Below are 16,454 nucleotides of genomic sequence, written 5' to 3'. Positions count from 1 at the left end.
AATACCTGCATGTTACGACTCCCTGCTGGCGACTCCTGAATGTGTGAGGCTTGGACGGAAGTCAGATTAGCTTGTAAGCAAGTCAGGAACCACAGAGGGCATGCCCTGGTTCCAAGTCACCGTAAGTGGTTGATGCCGCTGTACGTCGGCAAGTACAGTGGAACCTGACTATAACGACCGCTGAAGGGATCTTCAAAACGTGGTCTCTGCAACCATGTGGTCCCTTTACCCAGGGTCATTTGACTGGAAATAGCCTCCCCATGTTCCTGGTTGCAGTGGTCTTTTGGGATAGGTGGTCGCTTTATCCGAGTGGTCGCCTTGGCAGGTTTTGCTGTAGCTGGCTGTGTGTACAGTTAGTCTATGAGAGCTGGAATTTAAAAACCAAACAACTAGTATGGCCATGGGCGCACCAGTGGTACCAGTGGCGCCGTCCCTGCATCACGGTCTCTTCAGTGGTACCAGTGGCGCCGTCCCTGCATCACGGTCTCTTCAGTCGTACCAGTGGCGCCGTCCCTGCATCACGGTCTCTTCAGTCGTACCAGTGGCGCCGTCCCTGCATCACGGTCTCTTCAGTCGTACCGGTGGCGCCGTCCCTGCATCACGGTCTCTTCAGTCGTACCAGTGGCGCCGTCCCTGCATCACGGTCTCCGAGCGGCTTCAGTCGTACCAGTGGCGCCGTCCCTGTATCACGGTCTCTTCAGTGAGCAACTTCTAGGGCATTTTCATTATGGGCTACTTTTAAAGCTTACTAGTACTTGCCATCACCTTGTCTGGCTGTCGAAGCTGTTACGCGGAGCTTAGGTTGGTTGATGTCATCTGCTTGTTTTAGGCGGTCGGAGAATTGACACAGCGATAACATATCACGATCAAACCGGCATTGGGAGGGCTATTCGGCACAGCAGAGTGCCAAGAGAGGAGGTGTTCATTACGTCCAAAGTCGGCCCAGGCCTTCCACTGGGTTATCAGGATATCCTGGACCAGACGCAGGTAAGACAATTCTAGAACGACTGTACTGAGGAAATAATGCGTCCTGCATAGTCTTGATTCACATACTCATACATGTACTTCTTTTTGAAGTAGTATCTAATTCCTATAGGCAGTTTCTTTTTCCCTACAATTAAACAAGCAATCCCTAAATATAGTCTTACATCATGCATCCTGAAAGCACTCGATGATAAACCACCAACTGCTACACACTGCACTAAACTGAAGAAACTTTCAAGAATCACCTTTTCATGCATGTTGTAGCATGGCCCTAGTTGCGCATCGGAGCTTCAAGCTTCGATATAACAGTGTATTGCCTATGACGTCATACATATCCAACCGGAACTTCACAGCATGAAAAAATAAAATCACGCAACCACATCACTACAGTTGCCTTTTTTATTTCCGCTCGACACGAAGTGATTTAGAAAATCTGAGTTCTTCTTCTTTGCGATTAGAGATGGATGAAAACTCAATCCTGCATGCAAGCTGTTTCATCAGCCGTTATGAATCTCCTTGCTCCGATCAATGATCGTCTACGTGCTTTGGAAGCGATAGCGGAATGTAGAAGGGATCTGGCGCGGTCCAATGGATCGGAGCCAAAACTTTCCAGGCTGAGTGCATGCACTCAACCCCGGGAAATCGCCAGTTCCTTGGGCAGGCCCAAGTCTGGTTTGTCAGGTGGAAGTTTGTTGCCTCCACCTAGCTCCAAGAGTGGGCAGGCCTGCTCGAGTGATGCTGATTTGAACAATACAAGGACACTCGAGCTCCTCCGGTGTCGAGCGACATCAAGTCTGGCTCTGGAGGGCCGTCAGCGGGTGAACGCCAGTTTTTCCGAGGTACTGGGGTCAGCAGGTAATGCGGTGGCTCCCGGTACGAGCCTTACACCAGCCCGTACAATCAGACTCAATATAGCCGAGCCGGCCGTGGCTATGCTAACCGAAGCCGGATGCTTCCCCCACCATAGCAACAGGACGGTCAAGGACCGGACACCAGCTACGCAGCATAGCGGCGGTGTGGATGTTAGTGCCAGAGGAGGTCTGGACTGGCGGGTGCTGTTCGCCGTATTGGCTCAAGACTGGGCTTTGCCTCTCTAGCAAGTGTGTTCCGCGCCTTTTCCAGTACCGGAGCTCTGCTCGGTACAACATGTGTGTTGGCGTAGGTTTCGCGCTCCGCATCGTGGCGTACGGCGGACAGCACGAAACCGTCCCTCTTAGAGTCATTCCGGGGGGCCTGGCATCAGCGGCAGCAGTCACTTACAGTTCTCAGCTCCGGGGTTTAGGCTATAGCCTGACCTGCTGCTATCAGGACACTTAGGTGCCTGTCCCGTGACTCAAATGTTATCCATGCATGGGAATGAATATGTTTATCCCACGTGTGTTTTATGTGTCTTGTGCGCTGTGAAGAATACACTGTTATATCGAAGCTTGAAACTCTGATGCGCAGTTTCCCATTTCGCTAGCAACGGTACATTGTGACGGAAAGTGGGAGTTGTGCTAGGAGCTGAGAGCGAGATATAACAGTGTCCCACCCGCCCTCCCATTATGGGTTGGTGGATATTTTGGGAATGATTCATTTTTTCCTGTCACATGTGCGTAGTCTCGCTTCACTAAAAAAGGCAACTGTAGTGATGTGGTTGCGTGATTTTATTTTTCCATGCTGTGAAGTTCCGGTTGTATATTTATGACGTCATAGGCAATACACTGTTATATCTCGCTCTCAGCTCCTAGCACAACTCCCACTTTCCGTCACAATGTACCATTGCTAGCGAAATGGGAAATGGTTGGGCACACAACAACAACCAACAAATCTCACCAGAGCAAGGAGAAGTTACTTGAAGAAATGAAGGATGATCTTTCTTCAGAGAGAGAGCTTTATATATGTGCCAAGACTAAGAGAGTTCAGGTTTCACATAGACACGAGCAACGGTTTAGACCAATCAGGAGACAGAGAGATGGCATAGATTCGGCCAATCAGAAGACATGTAAAGGAAGAAAGTGAAAAAAAGGAAAGCTTCTCAAAAGCATAGGTTCGAACCTCACATGCAAAGAATACTTATCACTGTACAGGTTTCAACACACCAAGCTACAATGACACAGGTACTAGACTACAATGCAACAGGTACAAGATTGAAGAATCTGCATGCTCTACACAGTCACGTGTGACATCGAAATCTCAGCATAACGTTAATTTCCGTGTAGCCGAAGTGGCCTGAGATCATTATGTGTTTGTGGCATCATGCGCAAGTCACAGAATACAAGACTGACGTTACGAGAAGTCTAAAAAGCTAACCTAGAATAGAGAGGGCCAGAACCGGGTCTAAGACCCATACGGTTCAGATGGTCGCAACTGACCGGGGCTCTACCAACCGTGGATGGTTGTAGAAAGGTCACTGTTTCCGAACATTGTGTCCTCCACCTTGTTACATGTGGACCAACAACATGTTTGAACAAACAAGGTTTATCTAATAGTAAGTGAGTGACAACTCCTGTTAGTAGTAGTATGCATAGTTTGTATCAGGTACATGTTTCTCAATATGTGCAGACTCCACTGTAGCCTTCCGTTATAAACACGCTGTGTTATTATTTTGCTGGCTCATTCTGTACACTGCAGACGGTGCTGAAGGAATTGAACACGTCATATGTCGATCTGCTACTGATTCACTGGCCTGGTCCGCCAGGTAACAGCAGTGATGCAGACTGCCGACCACCTCATATCAACTACACGTTGTGCCGGCTGAACTCATGGCGTGCAATGATCAAGGTCCTGCAGATGGGCAGCGCACACGCTATCGGTATTTCCAACTACGAATTCCGCCACGTCGGCGAGCTACTGTTTTCAGGACTCGTCTTCCCAGCGGTGAATCAAGTTGAGTTCCACCCGTACTTTGAGGAGCGGCCCTTGAAGACGTAAGCAGCCTGACGTTGCTATGTACATGTAAAATTAATATCCTTGGCGAGATAGTGAGCTCGGAAGGAAGAATTTTGAAACACAAAACGTTGATAGGAAAATGATCCACTTCCTCTGCGTCATTTAATAAAATTGTCGCTTCCCAGAGCGATTTTTTTCAAATCCATTTTGTCCACTCGAAGCGCGAAGAAATCAGCCAGAACTTGAAGCAGAGCATTGTCGACGGACTAAGCTTGAGTTTGTGGCCTCTCGATTTGCTGCACTTGCGGCTGGGGTCGACGTCTCCATCAGAATTTGAGAAAGACACTTCAGCACTCAACAAGACGCTGAACAAGAAGCGCTTTCAAATTCAGGTCAAAACTTCGTTTTCAAGCGACTCATACCTCCAGGTGGCAGGCGATAACGGCAAACTAGCATTTTAGAAGTGCACCGGAACGACCTTCCAGCGGGATAGGGTAAGCAGTTCCGCAACTTCTTTCCTTGACAAGCGCTTCACTGATTTTGTTGGTCACGGCTTTCAGACCTGCTACCTTCGCAGCAACATGCGCCACAGGTAGTGTTTTTAAGAATTTGAGAACACTTAGTTCTTGCCATCGTGAAATTCAGCAGAAATACCAGGATTCTTATACCGGAGCTTGCAGTCTTGACAAATGTCCACGCGAACGAGGTGGGCCGGCACGAACTCCAGAAAAAAGACACGCGCTCTGGGGTGAAATAGTGCGGAGCGCGATGAATTTGCTTGGTGCGGACGAGAGGTCCGAGACCACCACAGATTCCGTAGCAAATAGACATAGTGTATGAAGGGTCGGAGCAATGTTCGAACACAGAAAACAGCGATTCCGACAGACCGACTAAGACAAGCAAGTCACAAACACTGTGATGTGCGAAGCGACAATTTTAATGACGAGGAGGAAGCATGAGCTATGAAGAGCCTAGCTAGTATTTCTTCTTTCAAAAAGCATGTCTAATCTAACCATCCAAACTGTGTACTACATTAAGTACAAGGCATAGTATAAAGAATAGAGCTCGTGACATAAACACTGCCTCAGCTTCTTTGCTGAAGCCACACAGTGAGGGGTTGCTTTTGGAAAGCGGAAAGAGATGTAAAGGAATGTTTACGACTGTTTCGTTCTGTCGCTCAGGTACTGCAACCAGCATAACATCACCTACAATGGCTACTCGCCATTCGCTGCCAACGACTGGGCGCCGTACTTCCACCATTGGCCGCACTCTCTTCTCAACGACACCATGTTGCAGAAGATTGCCACGGCGCACGGTCGCACGCCTGCCCAGGTTGCACTGCGGTTTCAGGTTCAGCTCGGCCTAGTGGTCAACCCGCGCACGCAGAACTTCGAGCACATGAAGGAGAACGTCAACATCTTTGACTTCGAGTTGAGCCAGGACGACATGACGCAGATAACGTATCTCACACCTCCGTCGGATAATCCGAAAATCTTTCCCGATCCGTACAAAATACCTTGACTGGAAGTATCCGTGAGGGTGACCACTGCTCATGCAGCATTCAATACACGTCCTGCAATGGAAGAGAACACCTACTGACATTATCAATAATATTATTCATCCTGGTAGTGGTAGCTGCCATATTGATGGACTGTGACTTGTAGTGAGAACATTTGAATCCTTCAAAATATTTTCATACCGCTCAGACCTGCTTCACAGATCAAGATGAGCTAGAACTTGTTGTCACATCACTGAATTTCAGTCACAGCAAACCGTATTTTTGAAGCTATCCTGACCTTCTGCCCTTAGTTTTAAGAAAAACCGACGGCTAAACAGTTAACTCTGTAAAGAAAAAAACAGACCATCAATCTGTTACAGCCACACTTCTTCGACCCCTGGCCATTTTGGGGCATACACTCAGACTAGATCTACTTCGAAGTAGATGGTAGACCACTTCTCTAGGTACGGTGCTAGTATGCGTTTACATATACGTCATCATTATAATAAATATTACTAGTTGTACACAAAAGTATTACTAGTAGTATAATTACACAGAGGCAATTGCTTTGGTTCTGCAAGAGTGCTCAATGCCTGATTCAGGCAGAGCGGCGTACACAAAGGCACACAATGAAAAACCTTGGCAAATTTAAAATTCCGTTGTGACTCAGAAACCAATCATCAGACAACGATGTCTGATGATTGGTTCAGCCATGAAACTCTGAGTCACAACGGAATTAATTTGCCAAGGTTTTTCATTGTGTGCCTTTGTGTAGTAGTATAATTATGATGTTATGATAATATTATGCTTTGTATGGAGTTTCAAAGCCACTGGGCACACTAGTGCACATATGCTAGTGCTGGGTTGCCATAGAGGACTAGCACTGTTTGTATGCGTTGTCACTCAACACAGAATCTAGAATCTAAAAATCAGATCTCAATACAAAACAGGACTGGCTCCCAGTGCAAGCTCTCCATGCAAAGCTTTATGCAATGACCTCGTTCACGTAACCTCAACACAGCCTTTCGGCTTTGAGGTCGTCTCTAAAGACAGGTTTCACTCCGTATGAATCTTTCGCAGTGTAGTTCTTCGTTCCACTGCCTTTCATGGCCCATCGCATAGACTAACCCTAGTGTAGTATTTACCATGGACATATTTGCATGACGTCACGGTACGAGTAACCAGTGGCAGTATCGAGTAAACAGGCAAGATCGATCATCGACGGCAGATCTGCTGTGGATTGTACATGAACATGTGGGCCAGTGTAGATCTGCGTGACCAGCCAGTATCACTATCAGTCTCAAGTCAATGAAAGGTTAAGTGATGATGTCAAAAACGGCCAGGGAGTAGTAAGTTTACATCAGATTTCTATTTTGGATCCACAAAAGTGTGACTTTGCTATTGCCTAAGTATGTGGGTGCATAGCAACCCACTCATGTCGTATGCAGGTGTGACTTTAATTTCGCCACCAGTTGTAACCCCGCCCCCATTAGCCAAATCAGTCAGTTTCACTGGCTACATCATATCACCTTGCTGTGGGTAAGACCGCTTGAAATGTGCTTGGATCCATACAAAACTGGATCCAAGTGGATCCAGTTTTGGAATTTTTAATTGTTGCTATGCTGTGACGTAGCACTTTCAAGCCCTATGAACGGACGGCACGTCGGTGATGCACTGATGCCGTAGTGATGGTAGATCTACTGTCCGCGATACCATGGATACCGAGAGGACTAGTAGTGATCATGGTGATGTCTTGTTGAACACGTGGAGTTTGTAGACAACATCACATGTCCAGTTAGTTGGAGTACCTGGCCTGTATCATGAATCATGATTCATGATTGTGTTGACTGTTGTTTCAGACATCTGAGAGCCAGTGAGAGGTCGCAAATGGATGTTCGTGTGGACACATACACGTACACGTGAACTACAAAGTACAATTACTTTTACGAATGATAGGGGGAGAGAAAGAAGGCCCTGTCATAAATCAGATGGGCAACAGAGATACTACTTATACCATTAGGCATTACAAGGCTGTATGCACGTCCAATCTTGTTTAGTGTAGATCTGCACGTACTATCGAACTGTCTGCTCCTCGATATCAGTCCCTCCGCCACACCCCAGCCGAAATGCCCGCAAACATTTGTGCTCGGCTTCTGTTACTGGCGATATGCAGTGTCGTCGTGAGCGCCAACGTTCCGCCGTGTGCATTTCGGAGCACTGTTCCTAGTGTTTCTTTGAGGAATGCAGCAAGGCCTGGCCTCGTGATGCCTATCGTTGGGCTTGGAACTGGCCATTGCAATCCGGTGGAAGGAGGCGAGTGCATGAACAATGAGACCGCCTACAAAGCCACCTTGGATTTCCTTCGAGCTGGTAAGCTCTGTGTTCGCAACGTCATACAATCATCTACTGTATACTAGTATGATGTTTGTTTTGTTTTTTTTAACAATGCAACACAATATTGTGGAAAGGTCACAACAATATTAAAGATTAAAATGATAATAATAATAAAACGTAGCCTGTAAAATGTCCATGTCCAGTATTTATAATAAAAATAATCTGCTGCAATTTATAGATTCTCACATGCGAGCAACCTGGGCCTCAGCAACAACCAGCTCAGCAGACTCCAGATGCCGAACCGATCGCTCACGGAAAATACCCCGTGAACCCCGCAAACACATGATGCATGATCGCAACAGGGCAAATGAGAGACGGCATCTGATGTAAGATATTACGTGGGAGTACTGCTCCTTCCTCCTTTCCGCTCTCAATAACGCGATTCGGCGATAGGGTGTCGCCGCTCTTCCCATGCCACCACTTGCCGACAGCACAACAGGCATGAACGTCGCATGCTCCACCTCTCTCACTCTCTCTTCATAGCATGGTCGCTTTTCTTTTTCATGGCGCCGATAGACAGTGGTGTGTGTTGCAGATCGATTTGAGCGTGCATGAGGATTAAAAACCCGTATATCAAGTAAAGTACGCTCAAAAGGACTGCCCCACAAACCACTGGCCGCTACATCAAGCCGCGCATGCTCCTCCACAATAGCAGACCTGTATCTCATTCTTTCTCTAGTGAGTGGCTGCAGCAGTGGCTCGATGGAGACATTGTGACAGGTCTCTTGAAGGAGAGAGGCTGTCACATCTCCGATCTCATTATGGCGGATAATGGTAAAACCACCAAGGGGACATGACAAGACATGGTCAATACCATTGTCCTGTCTACAAGAGCAATGAGTTGGTAACCTCGGCGGCATCCAACCATAACGGAGGCACAAGCCGTCCATGAACTCAGCTTTGCTCAGCGAAAAGCCATACTTTTTCAATGGACGGCAAGTCAGCCAACTCGAGGCGCCAGGTTCACGGGCGAGGACAATGGTGTGTCGCAAGGCGTCCGACGCATCATTGCTGATACGCCGTGCCGTCTCTGCCTGGCTATGATGCACTTCCTTCTTCCTCTTCGCCTTCTCCTGCTGGATGCCAATCAGAGAATTCCCAATATCAGAAACACGATCCACGATACGCCGGGAGAGAGATGCTGTGATGGCGACAGACGACTCATACTGGGAGTACAAAGTCATCGGGCTGACCAGGCCCAGGCCACCCAAACGACAGGGCATTGCGAGTACTTCCCTCAACACTGTGCCAGGCGGTGGCCGACCCGTCATTGCTGGTATAAGCTTTGTGCTTATCACGTCCTCCAGTGGCTGAAACTGGGACGGAGAAATAGACTGAACGCGGCATAGGAAAGCCCAGCGACTTCTCAAGCCCGAGACATATGCATAATATGCTGCCTGGGGCTGCGAGCGAGCGAAATCAGCCAATCGAGTTAGCTCATCAGCCCACTCCTGGACCTTAGTCGATACAAAGTTCTCCTTGAAATCAGCTGAGCCGATGGCTGCCCCCAGGTACCGCGCTCCATTACACGTAATGACGACACTAGTGTCGCTGAACAGCTCAACTGCCTCAAGATAGCAACGCTCCTTCACCACCAGAATCGATTTTGATGCATTTGGGAAATATCCATAAGCTGGGCCATCACTTGCCAAGATGTCTCACCAACAACGGAGCCCACGCAACACACTCGCCGCTGCGGAATCATCTGCAAACCAAGACTGGATAGTCCCGGCTTGTTCTACTTTGTGCACGAGAGGCATCATGCCAATGGCATACATGTACATGGCCAGAGGGTCTCCCTGGGTTGTCCCCTCCTCCGACAAGATGCAATCACCGTCGACATAATAGGCATGCAGGCGTGCTGTGCTAGTAATAGTAAACAGGAAATTATGGGAGTGTGTGTTTAGAGTCCCTTGTTTAGACTTTAGTATGGGAAAGGAAGTCAATTCAAGTCATCAAGGTAGATCTACACTGTACATGATGTACCTAGACTCCTACCGTCCCACTCTCCTCCTACTCCTAGCACAGACTTCAGTGTCCTGGAGTCATTGATTACAAAATCTCTCCTTTTCCGGTCAGCAAAGAACAACATTTCGGCGAACTCAGCAATAATACTAATAATAATGTTATAATTTTATGCGCCCTCTGCCCCCCCCCCCCCCCACACACACACAGAGGACTGTGTGTTAACACAAATAATTACTGCATGCCTCGATGGTTATTTACATTTTGGAACTGATTTCTAGCGCCAGCTGTGCCAAACATTTACTATCAAGCAGAAAGTCTGATATCCTAAGTATTGTCAAAAAAAGATTGAAAAGGCGTGGTACAGGGAACATAGATTCTACAGATCTGGGGCAGTGTTGTGCGGCGACTACTGTAATGCTTACTTGAAAACGTCACCATGAGCTGTATTGTAGGCGAGTGGGATAAGCTGGGTCGCTGAACAACAGGATTTAGAGGCCTGCTCACACTACAAACGGTTGACGAAACTGCCAATACTGGGTCGCGTCCACACTAGAACTGTTGTCAAGTATCATTTGTCTGCATGGTTGGTTTTCCAGGTGGACGGCGCATCGACACAGCCATAACGTACCACGACCAAACTGGCATTGGAAAGGCTATCAAGGATAGTGGAGTGGCAAGAGCAGACATCTTCATCACTTCAAAATGCGGACCTGGATTCCCATTGGGCTATCAGGATAGCCTGGATCAAATGCAAGTAAGGCTGCACCCAGAACTTCCTAAAAGAAATTACTTTCGGGCCTGGTCTAAATCTGGCTTTGGATAATTTATTTTTCGTTGCTATCAGGTTCGACCTCATTTTCTCGGTGCTGCGCTGATGAGTCCACAAAGGACAAAACAGTTCTGTCCGCAGATTGAGGGAAAATATTAAATATTCACGGTTTGCGTGAGACACGGCTGGAGACTGAGCGTTCCGCATCCGTAGGAACGCCACCACCCTCAATCAATGCGCAGTTCCTATTCGCTGGGTATTTTCCGTGGGCTCAATTTGAGGAGGAAGTGGGCTGTGCGCATGTAAACCACCCTGCTATGAGCTCGGTATATATATATTATATATGTGAGTACTTGTGCAGTGGTAAGACAGAGAGTCGAGCGCTTGTGCTACAGTCAACTTCGCTAATAACGACTGCGGATATACCGACAATTCGCCAATAACGACAGAATTTCCATGCCCAGCGCAAAGTACTATCTAACTGTAGTACATAATGAGACTTCGGGTATAAGGACACTTCGAGAATAAGGACACTTTTCTGATGCTCCGCCGAGTGTCGTTATATGCAAAGTTGACTGTGCTATATAGCCTTTCTAATTTGATCACACAAATGAATAGCACCATGTCCTAATTTTCTTGGCATATGATCTTGCCTGTTTCACAGACATCACTGAAGCAGTTGGACACGACGTACGTAGACTTAATGTTGATCCACTGGCCAGGACCACCGGGAAATAGCAGTGATCCGGACTGCCAGCCACCGAGCATCAACTACACACTCTGCCGTCTGAACACCTGGAGAGCAATGGAGAAGATCTTCACAGACCTGGGCAGTGCGCACGCCATAGGCGTTTCTAACTATGAGACGCGTCACCTGGACGAGATTGTCCTTACCCCCGGGCTTCTGCACCCCGCTGTGAACCAGGTGGAGTTCCATCCGTACTGGGAGGAGATGGATCTAAAGGCGTAAGTGACATGATCTGTGTGACTCAAGGAGACTAATGCCTGGTTCACACGAGGCCGGTTTAGCGGCCGACATGGACTCGTACGAAAATTCTCGATTTCGGGGCTAAAATTGCCTGATGTGGACCTAGGTGTCGTACAAGTTTCCGACAAATCTGCGGAGAGTTTCTTGTCGTACGAGTGTTTGATCCAGTATCGACTGGTCGATATTTGGCCGAAAAGTCGGCCAGTTTTTAGTGCTTGCACTTGGTGGAGCGGGCTTTCAGCCAGTCAGTGACGGCTTTTCACCATGACAGTGGAGAGGGTCGACCGTGAACTGGCTGCACTGGATCGCTACTCGACGATAGCCTTTTCACACCTTTGGCCTTGTAGCTCGTGTAAAAACTATCTCATTCCCGCTGTGTAGCGTCTACTACGGTCTAGCGCGGCTTTGTACCGCGTGTACGTGTGTAGCAGACAAGGCTACAACTATAGTACGAGCGTACAAGCGAAATCGCCCACCGTTGCGTGTGGACAGCTAGTCCGACTCATCCGACACAATCGGTCGATTTCTTGTCGGAGTCGGTGTGGGAGCATCGGCCGGAAAATCGGCCTAGTGTGAACCTGCTTTGTGTTTTTGGCTGGACCTGGTGCACACTGTAGCAGTCTTTATTTCCATGATGGCCAATTAGGAAATGATGTGTAGAATCATGTGCCCATCATAAGAATTCAATATAATAATAATACTATTCGCGGGATCCGCGTCGGCATCGCTTGAATGTTCAGAAACACACAAACTAGCCTTCGCATCCGCAGGCCACTACTATGCATGTTCACCTTAGTGGCGAATGCAGACCTCACAAGTGAGTCAGGGGAGAGTAGGTTAGTCTCTCAACCAATCGGGCGTGTAACGGCCCATAACCCTGTAAACTGCATCCTTGTTATTCTCACTCCGAGCTGTGAGTACCCAGTTGACCGTGGGTTTCGGCGCAGTTCAACACGCGTAAAAAATCCTTTTATACGCTCCCTGCTACCAGCGCGGGTCTCGAACTCGGGACTCATGATTCGCAGGCAGGCCTGCAAACCAATCGGCCATATGCGTTGGTGACAAGCATTCAATATGAACTCCTGAACTACTTAGGACACAATGGCACGTATTCATCCAAAATGGCGGACGCCCACGCTGCATACATGGTATGGGCACATGTGAGCCACGCTGTGGGGACACTTGTTCGATTCCGCATACAAATGTATACAAATGCGTGGAAAAGAAGTTTCTCTAATCGCTGGAACTTGTGAGTTTCTTTCGATATAGACTACTGGTCCTCAAGGTATACAATAGTAGTGACCCAACGAAGTGGAATTTGCGGAACACAACGTTCGAGACGGCTCAACAAGTCAAGAGTAAAGTGCGAAATTACTATGTACGCAAATGAGAAAACCTACTTGTTTCCCCGCAGCGCTAGTCACGTGCGCCTTCAGTGAATACGTGCCATTTGCATACCGGTATTTACTCCACTCAGTCTGAAAGCGCAGTCCCTTGACTGTCAGGTCTAAAACCTAACCATCCAGTTCCACACTCTTTGGTTGACAAGCTAGGAAGCTGCCGAAATCTCTATTTTAAAATCAGTGCTGATGTGGCCACTTGACTTTGTGCGTTTCCAAAGTCTACAGAGGTGATGCGAATGAGGGCATCACACCTGCTGTGCATGGAGTGCATGGATCGGAAACCTGCGCAAGTTTGTATTGGGTGGTAAACCGTGCTAGTTTGTACTGAAATTGATGACCAAGTTTTATTTAGTGGCAAGCCATACAAGCACGTAACTGTGCTGATTTTGTATGGTAAACTTGCCCTGGACTTTTCAGCCTCTATAGCCCCATGTACTAGTATCTTACATGGGGTTGCACCATTGTGCAATGCACAGCACTGGCATGCACGTGTAACCACCTTGGATTTGCTCGTGTGTGCTCGTCTTGTCAGGTACTGCGACGAACACAACATCACCTTCAACGGCTATTCTCCGCTCGCCGCCAACGACTGGGCGGCCTACTACCACCAGTGGCCGCGCTCACTGCTGAACGAGACCACTCTGACGGAGATCACCGCTGCACACGGGCGGACGCCGGCGCAGGTAGCACTGCGACACCAAGTGCAGCTCGGCCTGGTTATCAACCCACGCAGCCAGAACTTTGCCCACATGAAGGAGAACAATGAAATATTCGACTTTGTCCTGAGCAACGCGGAAATGGACAAGATCACCAACATTCCACCGCCGCCGCAACACCCCAAGGTCTTTGAAGATCCGCATCAAATACCCTGAGTAACACCATCTCTGATGCACAGAATCCAAGCAATGAAATACCATGTGCATTGGGAACACTATTTATTACTCGACGAACACAGATACTTCTCCATTCTTGAGTGTTATGCCATTCCAAGAACGTACCACAGCACATTTTGTGATGGTCTACATATTTTACACATTGTAGATCAACCCATAATCAAGCACAGTAAAATCTGTAACTAAAGACCACTGTGACTAGCGACCAGCCTGGTACTACAGACCCGGGCCACTTCGCCAGGCACGGACGGTCTCACATTCATACATGGTTGTGTGGTGCAAACCTCTAACTAAGGACCACCTGCCACTAGAGACCGCTTTTTCTGGCCCCAACGGGTGGTCGTTAGTCACCGGTTTAACTGTACAGTGTAAATCTATGATACCATACATGAAACAACTGCAGATTGCACACGTGCACCACACTAAGTCACTGGCATTTACAACATTCAGGACGCGGTGTGCAGGTCGGGTTGCAACATGGGAAATTGTCTTTGCTCACATCGATTCCGATCTGTGGCGGACCAAATGTCATAGTTTTGTTATGCTCGGCTACAAGATCGCTGATTACCGTCAGGACTGCCTGAAACTGCTTCAAGGGCAGTGGCTGCCGCTCTTTGGGGTCTCGGGCCAGGTCAAAGAGCAGCGGCGGATCTTGGACTTTAAGGGTTGTTTTACCACGGCAGTCTGCATCTGGATAATCCTCTCCGCAGTGACTGCCCATTGTGTAGAAATGCGCTTTGTACTGATTGAGACGGGCGGCCATCAGGTACTTGCCGCTGTAGTAGAACATGTGATCACGCGGTCCTTGGGGATTAGTACCGGTGATCAGCTCCGTCAGATCGTATCCGTCCAGGGTGACGTTCTCCGGGTTCTTGCCGCCGGCCAGGGAGAGCACAGTGGGGAAGATGTCCAGCGTGCTAGCCACGGCATAGCTCAGCGTGTTCGCCTTGATCACGCCCGGCCACCACATGATTGCGGGCTCTCTCACGCCGCCCTCGTACGTCGTCCCCTTGCCGCACTTGAGCGGACCCTGCTCGCCACCTAGCAGGTCTGACGCCAGCTGCGGTCCGTTATCGGCAGTGAACACGACGAACGTGCGGTTTGCAATGCCCTTCTCCTTGAGAAAGGATAGAATCTCGCCGACATCTCCGTCGAACTGCGCCAGCGCATCTCCAAACAGTCCACGCCGCGTGGTGTTGATGTACTTGCTGGAAGCGAATTGTGGCAGGTGTGTATGGTAGGAGGAGAAGTAGAACAGGAATGGATTGTCGGTGTTATTGTTGATGAAGTCCTTGACATTCTGCACATAGCGTGCATCAATGTTCAGCAGATCTGCGGGCTGCTCCGTTATGGTATAGTTACTGAATACCATGCAGTTGGGTGTCCTCTCCGTGCCATTCACAATCGTCGAGTTGCAGCCTTTCAGATTGAATGGGCATCCCAGGTAGCTGTCGAAGCCGCGGCTGACTGGGTGGTACGGATGCTGTATGCCCAAATGCCACTTTCCAACCATTCCAGAGACGTAGCCGAGCGGCTTCAACGCCTGCGGAATGGTGATCTCCGACAGCAACATGCCCTTGCTGCCCATAGTTCCGAACACTGACATACCGGTCGATTTGTTGTTCTGCGGATCCTGGTACACGCCAGCACGAGGGAAATACCGACCGGTCATCAGGGATGCTCGTGACGGTGAGCACACAGGGGCTGCGCTGTAGAATTGAGTGAAACGCATTCCTTCCCTGGCCATTTGGTCAAGGTTCGGCGTCCTGGATGTCGGATGGCCGTCCATGTTGCTATCGCCGTATCCCATATCATCTCCGAACAGAATGATAAAGTTTGGTTTCTCTGGCAGCGCATCTCGGCTATTTTTATTTGGCTGCTCCTCTTCTAGGCTTTGATCCGCGCCGCGAAGGTCCAATCCTTCACTCGGACTAGCAGCCGGTTCTTTTCTGTAGTGTGCTCCCTCGCACGCATACCAACCCGCGACGAACAGGATAGCGAGCAAGGTCACGAAGCGTTCATTCATGATTGAAGGTTCCGTCAGACCACAAGTAGTTAGACCCAGGTAATCGTGTGCCTGGTTAGACCTTCGAGAGGACTTACTGACTTCTCCTCCTCACGATTCAGTGTGTCACCACGGAGAAGGTTGATGAAAAAAAGTAAATAAAAAAGGAGAACGGAGAAGGCTGATGTCTTTCATGAAAAACATTTGTTCATTCATCATCAAGATCATCAAGATCATGGTCATACTAGCCTGTACTAGATCTACTCTGTAGCATAGCAGTGGAACCGATATTATGGGTTGGAACTAATACTTGCAGCCGTAAAAATAAAATGCAGGTCTTGCCTGAGCCTGAGGCAGTGAGCGTCTGGTGATCATGGTGATGCCAATGAATAGGCTTGAAAGTGATGACGTCAAAAACGGCCAGGGAGTACTAAGTTGACATCAGATTTCTATTTTGGATCCACTAAGGTGTGACTTTGCTATTGCCTCAGTATGTGGGTGCATAGCAACCCACTCATGTCGTATGCAGGGGTGACTTTTACTTCGCCACCAGTTGTAACCCCGCCCCCAGTAGCCAAATCAGTCAGTTTCACTGGCTACATCACATTCCTGTGAGTAAGACCGCTTGAAATGCGCTTGGATCCATACAAAAACTGGATCCAAGTGGATCTAGTTTTTGAA

At 48.5% G+C, this 16,454-nt stretch overlaps 3 protein-coding genes across 3 annotated transcripts in view; 2 read left to right on the top strand and 1 right to left on the bottom strand.

Moving 5' to 3' along the window:
• Positions 1-5,650, top strand: part of LOC135817785 (aldo-keto reductase Mvan_2161-like) — a 6,405-nt gene extending 755 nt beyond the window's left edge. Inside the window, exons 2-4 of the mRNA XM_065331025.1 lie at positions 830-987; positions 3,598-3,893; positions 5,037-5,650. Coding sequence (XP_065187097.1) covers positions 830-987; positions 3,598-3,893; positions 5,037-5,376 — 794 coding nt within the window. The 3' untranslated portion in view covers positions 5,377-5,650. The remainder of the gene's footprint in view (positions 1-829; positions 988-3,597; positions 3,894-5,036) is intronic.
• Positions 5,651-7,375: 1,725 nt separating this feature from the next.
• On the top strand, positions 7,376-14,030 carry LOC135817784 (aldo-keto reductase Mvan_2161-like). Its single transcript, XM_065331023.1, has 4 exons — positions 7,376-7,723; positions 10,312-10,469; positions 11,149-11,450; positions 13,408-14,030. Exons 1-4 carry the CDS (start codon positions 7,480-7,482, stop codon positions 13,745-13,747), a joined length of 1,044 nt encoding a protein of 347 aa, XP_065187095.1. The 5' UTR covers positions 7,376-7,479; the 3' UTR covers positions 13,748-14,030.
• On the bottom strand, positions 14,015-15,901 carry LOC135817783 (arylsulfatase A-like). The gene has a single exon (XM_065331022.1). It carries the CDS (start codon positions 15,792-15,794, stop codon positions 14,196-14,198), a length of 1,599 nt encoding a protein of 532 aa, XP_065187094.1. The 5' UTR covers positions 15,795-15,901; the 3' UTR covers positions 14,015-14,195.
• Positions 15,902-16,454: the final 553 nt, after the last annotated feature.

The sequence above is a fragment of the Sycon ciliatum genome, chromosome 5 (assembly GCF_964019385.1).
Source record: "Sycon ciliatum chromosome 5, ocSycCili1.1, whole genome shotgun sequence".
In the NCBI taxonomy this organism is placed as follows: Eukaryota; Metazoa; Porifera; class Calcarea; order Leucosolenida; family Sycettidae; genus Sycon; species Sycon ciliatum.
The sequence above is the reverse complement of the archived record's forward strand: the minus strand, read 5'-3'. Positions and strand labels throughout refer to the sequence as shown.

What these genes read in the sequence shown, in the direction of transcription:
- LOC135817784 (XM_065331023.1), top strand. Translation starts at nt 7,480, where the DNA reads ATGCCCGCAAACATTTGTGCTCGGCTTCTGTTACTGGCGATATGCAGT. An exon ending in CTTGGATTTCCTTCGAGCTG is followed by an intron (nt 7,724 to 10,311) that starts GTAAGCTCTGTG and finishes TTGGTTTTCCAG; the next exon opens with GTGGACGGCGCATCGACACA. An exon ending in GAGGAGATGGATCTAAAGGC is followed by an intron (nt 11,451 to 13,407) that starts GTAAGTGACATG and finishes TCGTCTTGTCAG; the next exon opens with GTACTGCGACGAACACAACA.
- LOC135817783 (XM_065331022.1), bottom strand. Translation starts at nt 15,794, where the DNA reads ATGAATGAACGCTTCGTGACCTTGCTCGCTATCCTGTTCGTCGCGGGT.